At 37.1% G+C, this 18,484-nt stretch overlaps 1 protein-coding gene across 11 annotated transcripts in view; it reads right to left on the reverse strand.

The window, feature by feature from the left end:
* The window catches only part of mbnl2 (muscleblind-like splicing regulator 2), a 142,400-nt gene that overhangs the window by 10,357 nt on the left and 113,559 nt on the right, over positions 1-18,484 (reverse strand). For 7 of the 11 annotated variants that reach the window (XM_078402248.1, XM_078402244.1, XM_078402249.1 and 4 more), the window contains 5 exons: positions 17,756-17,809; positions 16,944-17,094; positions 14,669-14,707; positions 13,580-13,674; positions 9,543-9,656 (listed from right to left, as the gene is read on the reverse strand). In XM_078402248.1, coding sequence (XP_078258374.1) covers positions 9,546-9,656; positions 13,580-13,674; positions 14,669-14,707; positions 16,944-17,094; positions 17,756-17,809 — 450 coding nt within the window. In that variant the 3' untranslated portion in view covers positions 9,543-9,545. The remainder of the gene's footprint in view (positions 1-9,542; positions 9,657-13,579; positions 13,675-14,668; positions 14,708-16,943; positions 17,095-17,755; positions 17,810-18,484) is intronic. The other 4 variants (XR_013547461.1, XM_078402253.1, XM_078402251.1 and 1 more) reach the window with 4 other exon arrangements.

Here is an 18,484-nt window from a genome sequence, read left to right on the forward strand (position 1 = left end):
TTAGCCTCTGTATTTCTGTTCATGAAGTCTTCTGCGGACAGTGGTCATTGACAAATCCACATCTGACTCCTGAAGAGTGTCTCTGATCTGTCGGACAGGTGTTTGGGGTTTTTTCTTTATTATAGAGAGAATTATTCTGTCATCAGCTATGGAGGTCTTCCTTGGCCGGCCAGTCCCTTTGCGATTAGTAAGCTCACCAGTGCTCTCTTTCTTCTTAATGATGTTCCAAACAGTTGATTTTGGTAAGCCTAAGGTTTGGCTGATGTCTCTAACAGTTTTATTCTTGTTTCTCAGTCTCATAATGGTTTATTTGACTTTCATTGGCCACAACTTTGGTCCTCATGTTGATAAACAGCAATAAAACTTTCCAAAGGTGATGGAAAGACTGAAGGAAAGACTCGGTGCTGAGAGCGCTCTTATACCTGCATTAAGGAGGCAAGTAAACACACCTGAGCAATTACAAATGCCTGTGAAGCCATGTGCAGACCTCCCAACATTTGATTTTACAAATTCAGAATTTTGATGTCCAAAATTCAGAATTTTACATCAAAATTCATAATATGGCGCGTAATGCAACTTTTCAGCAAAAAAAAGTATGCACGCCAAATGCGCGTACGGGTTGCGCTTCAGTCATGTGTGAAAAACGACTATTATTGAAGACATACTTACTCCAGTGGTCTTCAACAGCAAATCACAACAGTCCATGTCCCCCCCACCCCCCAATCGCCACCCCTCCACTACCCTCCCCCCTCCCACTCCCCTCCCACTCTACCCCCACACCCCCCCTACTCCCCTCCCCCCTTTCCCCCTGACTCCCGCCCTCCCCCCCCCATGAAATGGGGGACTATGTATAAATACAGCAGTAATTTCTACATGGTGTTAGATAGAGCTCTAGGGGCTAGCGGAATCGAGGGATATGGGGAGAAAGCAGGCACGTGTTCCTGATTGTGGATGATCAGCCATGATCACAATGAATGGTGGTACTGGCTCGAAGGGCCAAATGGCCTCCTCCTGCGCCTATTTTCTGTTTTCTATGTAAACCAAAATGTATAAAAATACCCTTTAATAAAATCTGACAATGTGCACTTTAACCACGTGATTTTTGCTATTACAAATCTCAAATTGTGGAGTACAGAGGCAAATAAATAAATGGTGGGTCTGTGTCCCAAACATTATGGAGGGCACTGTACAACCACCTATTTAAACTTCTTCTTCAGCCCTTTGCTCCAATAGGCCATTGACAAATGTCCTCCACCTCACTCGGTTGTTGGCGGTTCTTTCGAGATCTCCCCAGTTGAGCCCACTCCCAGACATTTCTGCCTGGACACCTCTTCTCCAGCTGTTCCTGGGGCGACCTCTTTTCCTTTTTCCTTGGGGGTTCCATTTCAGGGCTTGCCGGGTGATGTTTGTGGCAGGTTTTCTGAGGGTGTGCCCAATCCAACTCCATTTTCTTCTTCGAATTTGCAAGTCAATGGGATCCTGGCTTGTTCTTTTCCACAGGTCCACATTGTTTACTTTGTCTCTCCTCCAGATGTTTAGTATTCTCCTATTTAAACTAATTCCATTTTATTCTCCCTACGTTCTCATTAACTCCCCTCGGATTCTATCAAGCACCCACACACTGGGGGCAATTTACAGCGACCAGCTAGCTCATCAACCTGCACACCTCTGTAATGTGGGAGGGAACTGGAGCATCCAGGGAAACCCAAATGGTAACCGGGAGGAGGTGCAAGCTCCATTCAGACAGTGCCAGAGGTCAGAATCAAACCTAGGTCTCTGGCGCTGTGAGGCAGCATCTCCATTAGACGTGCTATGGTACTGTCCTATCTAATGTGTGCAACAATCAATCACTTCTCCCCCACAACCAGCTTCCCTTTTCTGCTAGTAATTTCACAAATCTGTAGTTATCATTCTGTAGACCTACCCTTTAGTCTAGAAAGGAACTGCATATGCTGGTTTACAAAAGAAGACATCAAGTGCTGGAGGAGCTCAGTGGGTCAGACAACATCTCAGGAGAACATGGATAGGCAACATTATAGGTCGTGACCTTTCTTCAGGCTGATTGGGAGGGATGGGAGTGGGGGGTGCAGAACAAAGCCTGACCAAATGGTTGGACAAAGGCTAGAGATGAAAAGATAGAAAGTGCGAGGCAAAAGAACTAAAGAGTTGTGAATTGTGAAGGTTGCTAGAGGAAGGAACTTAGGTGGAAGTGGAGAGGAGAAATAGGTGCAAGTCCTGGTGAGGCACGGGGGGGGGGGGTGAAGAGTGGGGAGGGGTTATAGGGGGGGAAGATGAGGGGGAGGGTTATGTAGGTACCTAAAATTGGAGAATTCAATGTTCATACCATTAGGTTGAAAGCTATTCAAGTGGAATATGAGGTGCTGTTCCTCCAGTTTGAGTGTGGCCGCACACTGGCAATGAAGGAGGCCCAGGACAGAAAAGGCGGTATGGGAAGAGGAATTAAAATTGATAGCAATTGGGAGATTCTGCAAGCATTGGCGGACCCAAGCGCAAGTGTTCAGCGAAACGGTCGCCAAGTAGCCCATGAATCTCTGTCTCACCTGGAAGGACTGTTGGGGGTCCCTGGATGGAGAGGGAGGAGGTATAGGGACAGGTGTTCCATCTTCTGCAGTTGCACAGGAAAGTACCTGGCGAGGGAATGGTTTGGGTGGGAAGGGATGAATGAATCAAGAAGTTGCAGAGGAAGCGATCTTTGTGGAAGGCAGGAAGGGGTGGGGAGGGGAAGATGTGACTGGTGGTGGGATCATGTCGGAGGTTGATGTGTTGGATACAGAGATTGGTGAGAGGAAAGGTAAAGTTGAGTCTTCTCCAAAGTTCTCCTCTCAACTTCCTCCTTTCTTTGAATCTTAAAAGGCATTTTATATTTAACTTTTTTTCCAGTTCTGATGAAAGATCACTAACCTGAAACATTCATCATGTTTCTGCACAGATGTTGTCTGACCAGCTGAGCACTTATGAGGATCTTATGTCTTATTTCGGAATGAGGTTCCCTGGAATCAATCATGTCATTTTTAATTAATGGCTTGATTAAGAGATCGTAGTGTGAAGTTTTAATTAGGAGGAAAAATTGAGCAGGAGGGAATAATTGTTCTCAAAAATGCTGAGTAATGATGCAAAAGAAGTGTTTAAAAGTGAAGGTATTTGATGTAGGAGTGAAAGAGGATCCAAAATTGGAAGAAGCAACTAGTCATTAGTGAATCAATTATAGAATCCTGAAAAAAATCTATACCCTAAGAATGGTTAGAATGCAAAATTACAACTCAGAATAAATGACATAAATGCATTTGTGGAATCGAGATAATTAAATACAGGAGTAAAATCTATGATGCGGTTGGTTGAAGAGGTACACGAGGAGGCTTGTGCAACTTAAACCTAAGTAGTTAGGACTAGTAGTCTGTTCTACTGGGTAAACGCTAAGAAATTCCTGATGATAAAGAGAAACAAAGTAGAACACCTAATTTAAGTGGAAAAACTGTTACCAGACTCACATGTGAAGGCTTCTAGATAACTACAAAGAAAAAAAAGTTTCATTCCAGATGTTGACATTTGAGGGAAAAGGAAGGGGGGAGTCAAACTACTTGTCTTGCGGGGTTCATGATTGTGCTTCATTAGTATCCTCAAGATCAAAGGGCTTGATAGTTACAGGGATATTCTGCTCGACCTTGAGCAATTGCACTCAACTTGTTCCCCAGTTCTTGATTATCTTTTCAGAAGCTTATCTCTCAGTTGCTGTGCCAAGCTTTCATTTACATTAGAATATAATAAACATTCTGTTACTGCCTTATTTATAATACTAGCCTTTCAAAGTTGCTGTTTGGCCCCCAAAACATGTAAAGTTCCAGTTTACCTTTATAATCCACTATTGGATGAAAATATATAATTTACTGTTTATTGTATTAAAGATACTTTCATAAACATAATTGATTCTGATACTATTGATTCCTGTTCATGGGTTTTCTTAATTAGTTATACCTATGATTTAAACATTCAGCTCTGTGCACCATTTTATTACCTTCATTTTGCTTTACCTGTCTCTGTTCTCATACCATCATCAGAACCATGAACCACCAAAATTAACTATGTAGTTCTAACCTTCAGCATCAAACCATTGAAATTACTTCATCTTTGTGCCAAATTAATTCACCCAGTTTAATTCAACCAAAGCAATTTTCTCTTTCAAATCCAAGTATCATGTTGATTACTACCTTGAAACAAATAAAAGCGCGATGTGTATTCATCCGATGACATTATTGCTTTATTCCATTGTTTCCCTCACTTTTTCTTAATTAAACACATTAAGTTGCAAGCCTAAATGAATCACTGATGTCACTACAGCTCCATAAGTTAACATTCATAAATGTAGACCATTTGAATTTAGGATGAAAATAGAAGGTAAAAGATGGAAAGGAAAAGCAAAATGGGTAAATGAATTATGCCTTTAATCCAATTACTTCCCGATTGCTGGTGACCAAGGCATTGACTGAACTCATGCAATGCAATACTCCCAGAGAGATCCATGCACCTCCAATGCAGGCTTCCTGCACAACCTCAATTTTAAAAGCTCTGTCCTTTCAGCTACTTTGACCACAAGCTCCAGACTTTCCTTCCTAAATCTCCCTTTCTCCTTTAAGAAGCGCTTTTCAATCTACCTCATCTGGTTTAATATACAGATCAGTGTTAAGAAACATTCCGAGTCATCGATTTAAACAATAACAAATTGCCAATATACTCCAGATTGCCAGAGGTCATTAGATAAAATTATACTGTATTTGTCCAAGCTCTTATTTTTTAATTACTGAACCCAGTTTTCCTTTGACACTCACGCAGTTTTACCACTGTCGTCATCTTTATTGTTCAACAAGTGTACATGGTGTGTGGAATATCTAATCGTGTTATTGAAAGCTGCTTATTTTAACTTACATGATCAAGATTTTATTTTAGTAATCAGTACCCAGTGTTTAAATAAAGCCAAATTACTTTGATTAATTTGATTCTTTGAAATCAAAGAGACCCTGAAGTATATCAAACACATTCCTTTAAGTTAGAAGAATTACAGTTATCGGATGAATTGAAACCTCCTGGCAATCTGTAACATTACTCTTGGTTGTAAAACTAACCACAGACTGCTGCATGACAATATGTCAAAACGAATTACACAAACTTTACATTCTATTACCCGTCAAGATCTTGGGTTTTCTAACTTATTACCGATTGTTGTCATGCACACTATTCCAGGATTGTATCAGAGACCTAATTTCCAACTGGAAGCACTGGGTCAAGAGATTAGAAATTATTATTAAATTACTTCATGACATTGCGGCAGTTATTACGTTATAACAAAAACTAGCAAGGGTTATTTTCATAGGGATATGAAAGGAAGCAAGGGTGGTAAATGCCATTTTGCAAAAGATTTAACGAAATCTCTCCAAATTTTGTGAATAAATTGTGCTAAGTTGTGTAATATTTGCCGATTATGTCTCAAAAATACTTTCCCAAGAATCCCAACTTCAGCTCATCTAGTTGACTGAAGCAGGTGGAGGATGGTTAATGCTGAGCAGTTTATTGTTGGTCACCTACAAATCAGTGTTATCCCTATGATCTACAATGCTAACATAATTAAAGCACAAGAGCATGCATCAACTGCAAAGAATTATGTACTATCATGGTGATGAAGGAGGGACTGGAACTTTGTTAAATCAGTTATAAAATAAAATAAATTTAAGATATGTGACACGAATCATGAAGGGTGCAAGAATTATTCTGCCATCGTTTGGGTTGTGAACTTTAAATTACGTTCTGTACAAATTTTGTGAAGCAGTACATGAACATTTCCCATTAGGCTGTCTCAGAACCAGAGATTCACATTACAATAGCAAAATGGTAAGAAAAATATTTTTAAAATAGGGCAATGACGAAGCAGAACTCACACGAAGCTAAAGTACCAAATATTTTATACAATACGTACACTGAACAAGAAGGAAAAAAAAGTATCAGTTGCTCCCAAGGATTTAACCACAAAAATCTAACACTATTCTTTGAATCTGGTGAAATGTTTTCAAATAAGGAATCATTTCCTATCTTCAAAAAACTAAGTAAAAACAACTGACTAACAGGTTATTTAGTCTATTTTGGTCAATTATCTAATTGACTATTATATTTCCATTTTTACTAACATACAGGTTTCTTAAAATAATCGTCAATTGTAAAATACACATTTCCATTCTTAGTAAACCCCAAATATTGGACAAAATCATGAGCAACAACATTGAGTGGCCAATATATTTTTCTAGCAGACACCTCTGAAACATGTACTTTAGATTTCTCAAAAATCTATACTTGTTTTGTCTGAAACTGTAGTATACAGCAACGCCCATGGGTAGAACATAAATTAAGGTACCGTAGTTGGCTATGGCTTTCAGTGCTTGCAGCCATTTCTCAGGGATGAGATGATTTGTTAAGGCCTCATATATCATCTTTCGACTAGTTTCAGTTAGAAGCCAGTGAGGGAAAGCTACATTCTTAGCATAATTATAGAACAGAATTATTATGAACATGGCAGGCACAGTAATAGCAGCTGTCTCACTCGTAAGCTAAATTGTTAAAAAAATTGCAAAGCATATGTTTTGCCAGAATCACCATAGCATACCTTTCCCATGTTTCGGAAAGCAGCAGTTTAGGTAAGAACAGTGGCCCGAATTGAAGTCACGACAGATGAGCAAAGCTTCCATTCACTGGGATAAAGGATGGGGTACCAGCAGGTTGAACAGAAAGTTAAAGACATACCACAGAGGAATAGGGTAGGTCAGTTTAACAAGCAATCAGTGCTAGGTTTAGTTTTGCATTGCAATGACAGAAAAAGGCAGTTTCAGACACAAAACAAAGGAGATATTAATGATGTAGATTGTTTTTTTATATATAGGTTTCAACTTAATCTGTATTAAGCTTGCATGATCACACTAGGTTGACTTAAGATGGCTGAAGCACCATTAACTTCTGGGTTCAAGACCAAATACTCAAAAGATAAATTTTAAATTGTGCATATCCGAAAACATTCTGCATCAGATTCCCAAACGAGTCAGGAACTTATTGCAATCCTTTGACAGCGAGATGCTTCTGACAAATGTAAATGCAATTTAAAGAACCAGAAAGTTAAGAATAAATATTGAATATATATTTAGGTACACACAATGGGTGCAGTGTGAATGAAGGGGAAGGGAGAGATCTACCTGTGATGATACATTTCTCTTGTATAATTGCAATAATGACTGAGAGGCACTCTCGGTGAATTTAAGTGCTGAGCCCCAAAGTGAAACAAGAACATGCAAATTTTGTGTAGCTGCATTAGCAATATAAAAGCTTTGAAAAAAGCAGTGCAACATTACTATCATAATGAACAAAGAGTGGATCTGAAGTGCATGAAATGCTCAGCAGGCATTTTCTCTGTGGTTTTGAAACTGAGGTTACTCTGGAAAAACCAGAGGTTGTTCAGTTTTGAATTTCCTTTTCAAAAGTAGCTTAAAGACATCCATAAATATTGCTCTGTGCATTATTTTTATTCATTGAACATAAGTATTGTGTACTAATTTCCCCTCAACCCCCAGGTTAGGAGGCACTAAGAGTCTATCTATTATCCACATTAAATTTGAGAACATCAGATTTGATAATGATCTTGTCATGTGTGGATTTCTCTTGACACTTGGAAATATTTAGTGACTGTGCCATAACATGCCCAAGTTGCAGACTACTAAATTTTCTCTCCTTTGGAGCATATATGTTGATCTACCATCCTATTTCCATTACAGGACATTAATAAGGTTCCGTATTTTAGGTTTTTTTTAAATCCAGCAATAGGGAATTGTTTATTAACTGAGCACTTTATTGTAGAAAACAGTGATATAGCGGTGTGAAAATATTTGCACCCCCTCAAGTTGGAACTACTTACACAGTAACAATTGGGCAACTGCTTTATTGTTGAACATCCTTTTACATAACTGATGATCCAGTGATAAAAGTATATTGCATTTTATTACCAACGCCACTGAAAATTGCATTGGAGTTCCAAGCAAATACTTGTTATTGGTGATCAATTGCATATGGTTAACAACAACTTATGAAGAACACACACACTTCCTTTCAGATTCTGTTGCTCAACCTTGTGCATTTTCAGAAAGATGGCCCAACTGGTTTGGAACACTTCCTCCTGTCTCACTGTGCACATCTCTCACCCCTCCCTACCAAAATGGGTTCCAAAGCAGTTGTTGGAAATGGACCTGCAGCTTCCAATGTAAGGTTGTGCCAGTATAAATACTGGTGAAGTATTACAAGAAACAAGCGTACTCATGCCATTAGCAACGTTTAGTTGCCATTTGCACCAAATTGCAGGACATCTCTGAAAACATCAATAATCCAACAATATTTTTGAAATCCCTTGTAATACTATGTTAGTGTAATTGGAGGGAAAAAAGATCAGACATTTCTATTCAGTAATGGCAAAACAATTAGAAAAAGGTTTTGAAATGAAATATAAAATATAAAAAACTTCCTAGTAATTACATTAATAAGGTTGTGACAATATACCACCATGTTACAAATTTAAATTTTCTGTAAGATATCATCATATTCAATCGGGCAGTAGAAGTTGAACATTTTTTGTCCATAAATGATTTGGACTGCAAATCAGTAGTGCTGTTCTGAAATTATCATTTGATACCGTATTGGAGATAAAGCTCATTCTAAAGATTCCAGCAACATACAAAGTACATATAAACCTCTAAACTGGAACTGTAATTGGACAATTAATTTCAAATTAGCGGAGTAATTGATAGCACCTTTCAGTACAAATAGGAAGACCACTGAAAATGAAAGGAGGAGTCTAACTGTGGTAGAAGGGCAAAGGGATAAGTGCATAACGACAAATGAAAAACATTGAGCTTCACTTCTAGGGGATGGAAATGCAAAGCAGAGAAGTTAAACATATATCAAAGTTTGGTTAGACCACATATAATGTGTCCAGTTCTTGTTTCCAAAAGGATATAGAGAAACTGGAAAGTAAGATTTGCCAGGATGATAACAGAATTTCTAAGTTAAACCTATGGGAAACCAATATTAACCCTGGAGATGAGACTGTGGTTTGATGAAATATTAGGCATAAAATAAAGTTCTGAAGGAACTCAGCAGATCAGGCAGCATCTGTGGAGGGAAAAGGACAGGCGACGTTTCAGGTCAGGACACTTCTTCCGACTGAAATGACTTGATGTTGTCTGTCCATTTCCCCTTCCACTGATGCTGCATGACTCAATATTAACCTGGGCCTTTATCCTCGAGTCAAGAGCACCAGGGGTGGACGTTATTGAACTTTATGAAATGATGTAATTATTTGACAGGGTAGAGTATTGATGATACTTCCACTTGTGTGGATACCACAACTAGGATCCATAAATTTAGGATAGTCACTAAGAAATTCAACAGGGGGATTAAGAGAAGCCTCTTTACCCAGAGATTGAAGAGAATGTGGAACTCACAGTTTAGATGAACAGCACAGATGCATTTAAAAGATGGGCTGCATGGTGTGCACAGTCAGAGCTGCTGCCTCGCAGCTCCAAGGATTTGGGTTCTATCCTGACCCCAGCTGCCATCTGTGTAGAGTTTGCATAGAATCATAATGTTATATAGCATGGAAATAGGCCCGTCGGCCCAACTTGTCCATGTTAATCAAGATGCCAATCTGAACTAATTCAATTTGCCTATGTTTGGCCCTTATCCCTCAAAACCTTTCCTAGCCCTGAACTGTCCAAATTATTTTTTAATATTTGAATTATACCTGCTTCTACCACTCCCCTAGCTGCTTATTCCATATGCCCACCACCATCTGTGTGTGAAAACATGCCCCTCAGACCCTCCTTAATTATCTCTCCAAGACCATGCTTGCTTCATTTAGGTGTATCAGTTTCTTTAGGGTGTGCTGATAAATGATCCCTTAGTGTTGGTTAAAGGAAAAATTAATTAAAGTTCGGGGGTTAATGAATTAGGAATTCAATGACAAATTTCAGAATCTGAAAGAAACTTGGAATGAGTAGCCAAAGGTACAAGCAGTAATATCAGGGTACGAATGAAAGGAAAACCAATAAGAATTAAAGAGGAATTAATTTCAGGTGAAGATTGACACAAAAAGCTGAAGTAACTCAGCGGGACAGGCAGCATCTCTGAAGAGAAGGAATGGGTGATGTTTCGGGTTGAGACCCTTCTTCAGACTGGTTAGAGATAAGGGAAACGACAGATATAGATGGTGATGTGGAGGATAAAGAACAATGAATGAAAGATATGCAAAAAAGTAACGATGATAAAGGAAACGATGATAAATGATAAAGGTAAGCTGTTTGTAGGGTGAAAAGGAGAAGCTAGTGCAACTTGGGTGGGGGAGGGATAGAGAGAGAGGGAATGCCGGGGCTACCTGAAGGGAGAGAAAAGCTTATATCAAAAGCCTATATTCAGTTACTTACACAAAAGTGTAAATATGCGAGGGTTGAAGTGATACAAGTAGAGAGGGCAAAATAAAGCTCAAGGCAAAGAAAAATAAAGGAAGAGCTGAAGATACACAATTCTGGGGGAATTCAGCAGTTCAGGCAGCATATTTGCAGAACATGGATTGGCAACATTTCAGGTTGGAACCCTTCTTCAGACTGATTCTAGAAAGGAGGGAGATGGAGGGCTGTCCAAAGGCAGGCAAGTGATAGCAGGATACAGGTAGGGAGGTTGATTATCAATGGGTGGACAGAGATCAGAGATTAAAAGGAGACAAAAGGCTTTGAGATGAGGAGAGAAGATGTGTGAAATGTGAAGCCAGAGGAAGGAATTATATGTGGAACGGGATGGGGAGAGGGATGGTGAAGGAAATGGATGTGCATCCAGGTGGGGCAAAGGGGCAAAGGGAAGTGAGAGGGGTAATAGAAAGAGGGGGGGGGGGGTGGAGGGATACCAATTCTTTAGTCTCAAGTGGAACCAACACTACTTTCTTTGGTAGCTGGACCATGAAGATCTTCCACAACCTTTCAATATTTGTCATCTTATCAACTTTGCCTACTTCAAATAGAATTGACTATAGAATCTTGATTTTAGCCCCCATCCCAGTGTCAATAATCAATGTCATGAGTAACTCCCAAGAATTTTGTTCTCTACTTCAATCAATTTCTTTCAATAACTTTTTTCAAAAGCCAAAGCTTATCCATGACTTCAACACCATATTTCCTACAACACATATGAATTTCTAGATCAGTTGCATCTATATTCTTTTGCTAACTCCTTCCTATCATCTCATTGCACTTAAGTCATGATTCAGAGCATTAACTAAACCCACTATTTCATAAGACAGAAAAAATACTGAACTCCTCCTCTCCCTTGGTTTTCTTCCTTTTCTTGTGTCCAGACTTTTGAGCATTCTGCGTGTCTCCCAATTACTACACTTTTTGTTTAACTCTGGTTGCGTTTTGTATCATGGCACTTCATAGTAAACAATAGTAAAGTATAGGAAACAAATAATGTTAAAAAAAAGTCAAAATTCTAATGTGATACAAACAGATAACCCAAAAGATGAAGGTCAAAATCAAGCTTCAAAAATCTGTAATTAAAGATTATAGGGATGCAAATCTGACCTCAGTTGATTGTGCCAAATGAACAAAATAGCAACAGTTGCATCTTGTTCTCCACCTCCATAGAGTCAAACATTGAAAGTAGAATATGCTACCACTATCACATGATGCTGTTTACACTAATGAGTGCGATTGAATTCCTACCACCAAATCTAGCAATAAAGTTTGGAATGCTGAGCTTGGTTTGCTTGGTTTGTTGCAACATAAAAACTAAAACTGTTGTGAGGGGAAAATTAGCTCTGGGATTTAAGGATGAGGACTGAAAGGGAGTTTCGTGGTGCAAGTCGAGCTAACGGCAAGGAGAGCTAATTAGCTTTGAAGCCGAAACGCGTCATCTTAGGAGATCTACACGATGTGCTGAAAGTTGCCACAAGCAGCTTTGCTTGCCCGCAACCTTTGATGATGAGATATACTTTGCAGCAAAATGAAATATTAACAGATTACAAAATGGATTATCCAGAGGAAACACTAGATTTTTTGATACTATGCATCATTTCTATTTTCTTAGCTGTCGAAGATTTGCTGATATTTTGCAGTTGTTTGATAAAAGCTAGAACGATACAAAATTCCATGTTTGATATTTACTCCCCCTCCCCATTAACTATAAAGAATCAACTTCAACAGCATATGATCACTATTTAGCATTTAAGAATATTTTATTCATCTTTTTTTTAAACTGTTGAAATATAATTTTGAAGTTGTCAATACTCTACTTTCAGGTAGGCTCTGCTCAAACTAGCCTTAAATAGTCTTTAATGGTTTAATTTAATAATTGACACTATCCAGACCTTTAATGTAGTCTAGATTGCTACAAGAACAGGGAAGAGACTTTTACACCATTGTGGTTATTCAAAAGGCTTGGTAGAATTCAACATTTATTTTTTTAAATGCTATTTGTCCATCTTTTCACATTTATTCCTATTTAGCTAAACTTGAAGCAATGAACACAGCACTTTATTAACTGAATAAATGGGCTTCAAAGCTTCATTTTTTTCCTGAATTGATTAATACTTAAGGGGAAAAAGCTAAACCTATTCTAAACCCATGGAAGGAGTTTTCCCCAATTTATCTCATTCCTAATTATTCCTACCATAAAACTGCAACAAAATTATAAAGCTGGTTACTGAGGTATTGGCCATCAATCACAGCTTTGCTCTTCCCCTGCAGAGGAAATATAACTAACTCAAGGTGTGGCAGGATTCTTGGGGAGAGCTCAGAACACATTTTGGTCAATCTTCCAACCCACCCCTTGAAGGAAGGATCACATATCACACTTTTGTAGATTTGACAAAAATCAAATAGACTTATGGTCAGCATTACAATTTACATATTGTCCATTCGCTGAGCGGTTTAATGCTACACCTGATTTTCTTGACTCATTAATTTACTGTATTTAGAGAAGCTTTGGAAAACCTGCATTTTTCCATATTTATTTTAAATGCTACAACTAATCATATCATCTGGTTTTGTTACAAAACTATAATGAAAAGCAACAGAACATTCAAAACACAATATTTTAAAATAAAACAAATTTTCTCTGATGGTTACTGCACTTAAGAATAAAGAAACTGAATGAGAAGTACTGAAATACTTTCATTTGTGTTCAAACCAAAAATACTTAATACATTATGTTTTGCTGCATGGTGCAACAGTGCAACTTAGATTTAATGAACAAAACAAAAATATTAGTACAGCAAGGTTGAAATTAATGAAAAATAATAGCAGCACAGAACACACAAAAACATACTGTTGTTTGGGATAAATGACAACTCTAATCAAGTGCTTCTGCATTAGCCAATTTTGAGTACACAAAAACTTACATATTTGGTAAAATTTTAAACATCTTTTAATGAGCACTTGTTTAGAATCGTGGGGTGAAGGGTTTATGAAAGAAAGCTGTAAAAGGAGCAAACCTGATTGGCTGCAGCTGCTGCGGCGAAAGGAACGCTTGTGGCAGATGTTGTTGCTGCAGAGATAGTGGCGGGCGTAGCACTGTGCATAAAGGGTACTTTCAGGAAGGGAAGCATGGAAGCAATGAACAGAAGGGTGTGGCACATGACAACCATGACATGTGTTGGATTTTTGGGTATGGCAGATATCACATAGCAGAAAGCCATCGTGGAGGGAGGAGGAAGTTACACCAGCAGGTGACATGCAATCATAATGCAAAGCAAGGAAGCATGGGAGAAAATTAAAAAAAGAGAAAGGAAAAAGCTTATTACAATCACAATTAAAAAGGACCGATGCCAACATAATCAGGGTTTCCCAGAGAACACACAATAGGAAGGTAAAGGCATGGGAATAAATGACCAGAGATATTCTTCCAGACTTCTCCCCTCCCACCTATAATAATGTATTAAAATATCACAGTAAAGCATTTTTCAATTTTTTTTTAATTTTTAAAATCAGATTGCAGTTAATTTTGTTTTTAAGAATCCACATGCCCAAAATTCTCTGGAAGACTCTGATACATAATATATTAAGACTTGATTCTCTAATATACTTAAAATAGCTTCAGTGTTATCTGGCATAAACAAGTTGCATAAACAGGTATGTACACAAAAGGATTTACTGCAGAAAATCAGATTTCACATGAATTTTAAAATATATTTTCTATTTTCAACTATTTTATCATAGGTTTAGAGAAAGAGTTTAGGGTGGATTGTGAGGACCACTTGGGCACAATGTTAGAAACAACAATTTTTATTGTCACGTTGTGTTCCAAAATGTCAACCATTATTTAAAAACTATCCAAAATACATAAATGCATGCAGTAATCTTGATACATTTACTGAAAATTTATCACAATTTATCAAGTGGATTTAAAATGTATTAAAAGGGGTAAGATATACAAGTTTCTACACAAATCGATTTAACAATACCCAAAACAGTTTAATATATTGCATAGCATATTATTTAAGATGAATTTTTAAAAATGACAATAAAAGCTTCTCATTAAATTTGACTACATTAAAGGTTAGGAAACATAAAGCAAAACCTACCAACAGTTGTAGCTGGAGGAGCCATGCAAAACATCGACCCTGGCATCATGCAGTAGAACATTTAAAAAGGTGAATTTGGAAAAAAAAGTATTAACAAATGCATGGTTAGTGTTAGATCTCATAGCCGGGACTTTGAAGAACATATATTAAATACCTTACTTAAATCTCAGTTAGTTTTAACAGTACTAAGTTCAGTTCAAATTCCTAAATGTCCCTCTTTTCACTCTTGATTTGTTAAGCAATGAACTTGTCAAAGTGTTACACCAAACAACAGCTCTTTGCTAACTTAGCAAAACAAATTATTTGGGATTTCCTTCTGAAGTCAGTTACATTATTAGAACAGAGTGCAGCACAGATGATGAATATATAACAAAGTCAGAGGTGGAACTGGGTAATTTAGGAGTTTTAATCACCATTGAAAACACAATCAACAGAAAAACAACAATTTTAAAGATGAAACAAACTGCAAAAAAAAAAATCAGTTTGCAGATGTTAGGTGGGCGATTTCATTCTTTTAGTTTAATTTAGTGATACAGCACGGAAACAGGTCCTTCAACCCACCGGGTCCAATCCGACCAATGATCCCCGCATGTTAACACTATCCTACACCCACAAGCCAAGTAACCTACAAACCTGTACGTCTTTGGCTGTACAATGCTCAAAAGTAGTTTGTGTAGAGTAGCAAAACAATAGCAAAATGTAAAATTGGCCAATGTTAATTTGCCTTTAGTACTTTAGGCATGAAAGAAAAGGTGCATAGTTGCAAATATCTTGAATTTTGAACAATGCTAATTTATGGGATTTTTAGTGATGGTTTTAATTAATGTTCAGGGAACTTGAATAATTTGATTTATTGTTACAAGAAAACATACATCAAGTATAGAAAGTCTGAATGAACCACTTTTAACAACTTTAAATCATTGCTGTAGATGGAGAAACACTCTTCATCAAATTATGAGAACAAACGACCAACTGTACTGATATTTTCAAATAAAGAAAACAAATCTGCCAAGTACTTTAAAGTCATTTACCATGAATATTCAAGTAGGTCAATAACATAGTATATTTTTGTTAATATTACAGCTGAGTACTTAGTACTCATCATATTACACGAGTAATCTTTACAACCTATGGTCAGAATAAATTTCACAATTTTGTTAGTACTTGTGTTTGAGTGGCAAAATATTTAATGTAAATATGCAACACAAAGCCCTGTATTCAGATTTCCTTTAATGACTGCATAAATAATGGAAAAGTTACATTTATTCTCCTGGGTTTTCCTTTCTCGGTAGGTCAATCAGTGCCAATGAATGTGAATTTAATAGCATTAGTGACTAATTAGTCAAGGAGGGATAAGAAATGGACAAAGAGCAAGGGGAATGGGGATTAATTGGACAACCCTCACAGGCCGAATGGAAAGCATGGCCTCTTTTGTTATTGCAAGATTCTCAAAGATAATCAAGCTGGAAAAAATAAACAGCCGCCAGCCTGAATCTTTCCATTTTTAAATAACAACATCAATTGAACGATGGATTTACCTCTATAATGTTTTTTTAATAGTGTATCATATTTGAATATTTTAATGGTGTTTAATTGTTGGATCAACAGTAAATGTTACGATTGATGGCACTGCTGTCAGAAAGGATGTGCTAAAAAACTGTATTCACATGCAGAAAAATAAGCTTTAAAATGTTAAAACATTGCGTCTAACTATATATATTATTACCAAATAATATTTTTCGATTTAAGTATCAATTGTTAACATGGTTCAATCTTTCAAATATTAGAATTTCACAACCACTGTAACCATTAAAATTATTTGTTTTTTAAGCATAATCAGTTTAAGCCTATCTCTACAAAATAATAATTTCTAAGAAATGCTTTGAAGCTTGGTGAAAAATACTATGAATATCCCTCAAGACAATCTGTACAAAAAAACACACAACCTGTCTCCAAGCCATTTATGTAATCCCAAACAAATGAACGTTTCTTAGCACTTGAACCAGGTTCAAAGCAACTATGTAAAGGAAAGAGGTCCCACGGTACAACATCAAAGGCATTATCTGTTGAGTCTTGTTTTACCAGAATAACTAAAACACAGCACTTTTAAAGCCATTTACTTCATTAGCATGTTACTGAGTGCCAGCAAAGGTTTAAAAATATTAATATATAACATTGAACATTTAACTCATAGTTCGATAGTTGAACCATCTTATTGATCAAAAAATTAACAGTGCAATTTTATATCATTCATAGTAAGGGGTAAAGGACATACCTGTTGGAAAAAATGTTTGCTGCTGCATGTGTGCATTGGCTAGAGCCTGTTGGTAGTGCAAAACACTAGGACTAAAGATTGTGCTGGTGCCATTGCTTTTTTCAAGGGCTGGTCTCTTTGGTAAATGGTGAAGAACACCAGGTGGGAAGGCCTGTGAATGAGGGGTTTAGTAAGATATGTATAATTAAAAAAACAGAGAAGACAGTATGCAAATTTCTTTCATGCACTGAAAGTATCATAGTAGTCAAAGCAGCCGAAAACATTTCTGTCTGAACACAAGCTTTCTGTAAAGGCACAGAGCGGCTTTTTAAACAAAGCAAAACAGCGCAGCATATTTTACCATGTGATATTTGAAAGTGCTACATTACATAATAACAATCTGCAATATTTTAAAAAGCCTAAGTTATCCTGATCCAAAAACATACATTTGATGAAAATTCTTTCACTATTTTGGAATTTCAGTATTACACTAACAAGCAATTAAAAAAGAGCACATTGGCACAAGACCCCCATATTAAATAGCATAAAAACACAAACTAGTTATTAATTTAAGCTACAATATATAAAAGCATAGGCTATTTGCTGCTACACCTGAAATGCAAAGAGCATAAATCTGATATTCAGAAAATATAACCTTACATTTAGTACACTGCTGCATTTTAATGATCAGTACACTAAGTTAGTATGAATAATATATCCTTCCAACATCTAAAAGCACTTTATAATAAAATTAAAATAAAATCTATAAGTTATCATACTAGTTTACTACATCTACAGTGCATGCAAAGCAAGAAGGTGAAAGGTCAAAGTACCAGGTCAAAGGTTGCCTCGAGGGGTCGTTTCACAGATTTGGCAGCCGACTGAGTCTTAAATAGCAGGCAGCGAGCATATGATGGCAATGGACCAATGGGATTCAAGCGTATTAACATACAGGTAAACAGCAAGCAGAAGTGCATCATGGGAGCAGCAGTACATTGCAGGTAGGTGAGGAGAAAAAACAAAAAACAAAACCCTGAATGCAGTATACAACATACATAACACATAGCATGCATAAAATGAGTTGTCAAAGGTTGCAGTTACAAATACTGAATTAGTACTGTACAGCAAAATAAGCATTTACTGTACCTTTGTTAAAAGCATAAAGGGAGCAAAACACAAATATCTTTTAACTATTACTAATAACAACATGTGCAAAAGGTGTGCAATAATCATGTTTATAATTAAGTTATTGCATCATCAGGCTCTAACAAAACACATAGATGGCTACATTCTGCATTGCTCATTTAACTGCATCTTTCAGAGGCAGTTAACCATCAAAAGACCACTTTCCCTTCTCAAAAATAACCATCCCAGTAAAATGTTCTTGGAAGCTAATCACTTCATTACTGTTTAATTTTAGAAAGTCTGCTATATTATTCCTTTCATTTTCAGGATATATTCCTGATTAAAGCAGAATAATGATTAACCTTGGATATTCTCATCAAAAAGATCATGAAGATTCACATTCCCTGATCCATTTCAGCCAGATTCTCAATAATAGT

Source organism: Rhinoraja longicauda, chromosome 7 (genome assembly GCF_053455715.1).
Source record: "Rhinoraja longicauda isolate Sanriku21f chromosome 7, sRhiLon1.1, whole genome shotgun sequence".
NCBI classification, from domain to species: Eukaryota; Metazoa; Chordata; class Chondrichthyes; order Rajiformes; family Arhynchobatidae; genus Rhinoraja; species Rhinoraja longicauda.